Consider the following 1432-nt stretch of genomic DNA (forward strand, 5'->3'; position numbering starts at 1 on the left):
TCTTGTAGCTGCGTCTTGAGTTCTTTCAATTCTGCTGGAGCCATACGATATGGAGCTTTCGATATCGGAGCTATGCCTGGAATGAGTTCTGTGTTGAACTCAACTTCTCGATCAGGAGGTGGCCCTGGAAGATCATCTGGAAAAATATCAGGGAAATCTCTAGCAACTGGAATCTCCTGCAGCTGTGGCTTGACCGTCTTCATGACGTCTACCACGCTTGCAAGGTAACCATCGCATCCCTGATGCATCATCTTCATGGCCTTCAGTGCCGATACGATCGGAAAACTCGATTTCTGAGAGGAACCTTGGAACTACAGCGGTCCAAGTCCTGGGTTCTGGAACAGAACCGACTTCTTTTGGCAATCTACGATTGCATGGTGGGTACTTAACCAATCCATTTCGAGGATTACGTCATAGTCCACCATTTCCAATTCTATCAAGTCTGCTTTCATTATGCGATCATGAACTCGGATATACACATCTCTATACCAGTATAATGACTGGTACTTTTCCCTAGAAGGCGTAGCCATGACGAACGGGTACGAGAATTCCTTCTGATACTCAGCTAACTGACCAGACTTCCTAGATGCGATGAATGAATGTGTGGCTCCTGAATCTATCAATGTATATGCAGAGAAGGAATCCACGAAAATCTGACCTGTGACAGCGATGGACGACCATGCTTGCACATCATCTTCAGGGATGGATAAGACTCTAGCATTGGCTCTCGGCTGCTCTTTGGGTGCAGGGGTCTTTATTTCTGGATTCTCACATACCCGAGACAGATGACCTTCTTTCCCGCATTTGAAACATACCAGCGCACGAGCATAATACTCTCCCTCGTGCGATCTGCCACACCTTCGACACACGGGCGACTGATTGCTTCCAGAGGTCATAGGCTTCTTACTAGGTGGCCCTGACCGTCCGTTATCTTCACGGCCTATGTTCCGGTTCACCTACTGTGATCGGTTTCCAGAACTTCCCTGAGGTCGATAACTCGAGCCTTGCTGGGACCTCATTCCGTCTCCTTGCTGCGGCCGACTCTCCCATCTTGACTGGGATCTGAATATTTTCCTTGATTCACTCTGCTTTGGGCTCGCAGCTTCAGAAGGTGTTGCAGCAATTGGTTTCGGTGCAGGAGTTCGATCACGCTCGCGCCAACCAGCAATCCGCAAAGCTCTTTGCACAGTGTTGGCGTAAGAGCGAGGTCCATCATCGCCGCTATCCACTTGGCTCACAATATCCACGTTAAGCCCATGCATGTACTTCATCTTCCTAGCCTGATCAGTAGCGACTAGGGAAGGAGCGAACCTTGCTAATGTGTCGAACTTTGTCGTATATTCTAATACTGACATTGAACCTTGTTGTAGGCTCATAAACTCGCGTACCTTGTTCGACAGGTTAGCTTCACTTAGGTACTTCCCATGGAACA

The 1432-nt window shown here is 48.4% G+C and overlaps 1 protein-coding gene across 1 annotated transcript; it reads right to left on the reverse strand.

Annotated features, from left to right (window-relative positions):
* Positions 1–311: 311 nt before the first annotated feature.
* On the reverse strand, positions 312–896 carry LOC149408159 (uncharacterized). The gene has a single exon (XM_089624185.1). The coding sequence runs from the start codon at positions 894–896 to the stop codon at positions 312–314; it is 585 nt and encodes a 194-aa protein (XP_089480311.1).
* Between the last annotated feature and the right edge of the window lie 536 nt (positions 897–1432).

Source organism: Urtica dioica, chromosome 1 (assembly GCF_054948205.1).
Source record: "Urtica dioica subsp. dioica isolate 48M chromosome 1, U.dioica_male_clone48M_v1_H2, whole genome shotgun sequence".
NCBI lineage: Eukaryota > Viridiplantae > Streptophyta > Magnoliopsida > Rosales > Urticaceae > Urtica > Urtica dioica.

Bases quoted from the DNA above. Each gene is read 5' to 3' on its own strand.
- LOC149408159 (XM_089624185.1), bottom strand. From the start codon at position 896: ATGACCTCTGGAAGCAATCAGTCGCCCGTGTGTCGAAGGTGTGGCAGA.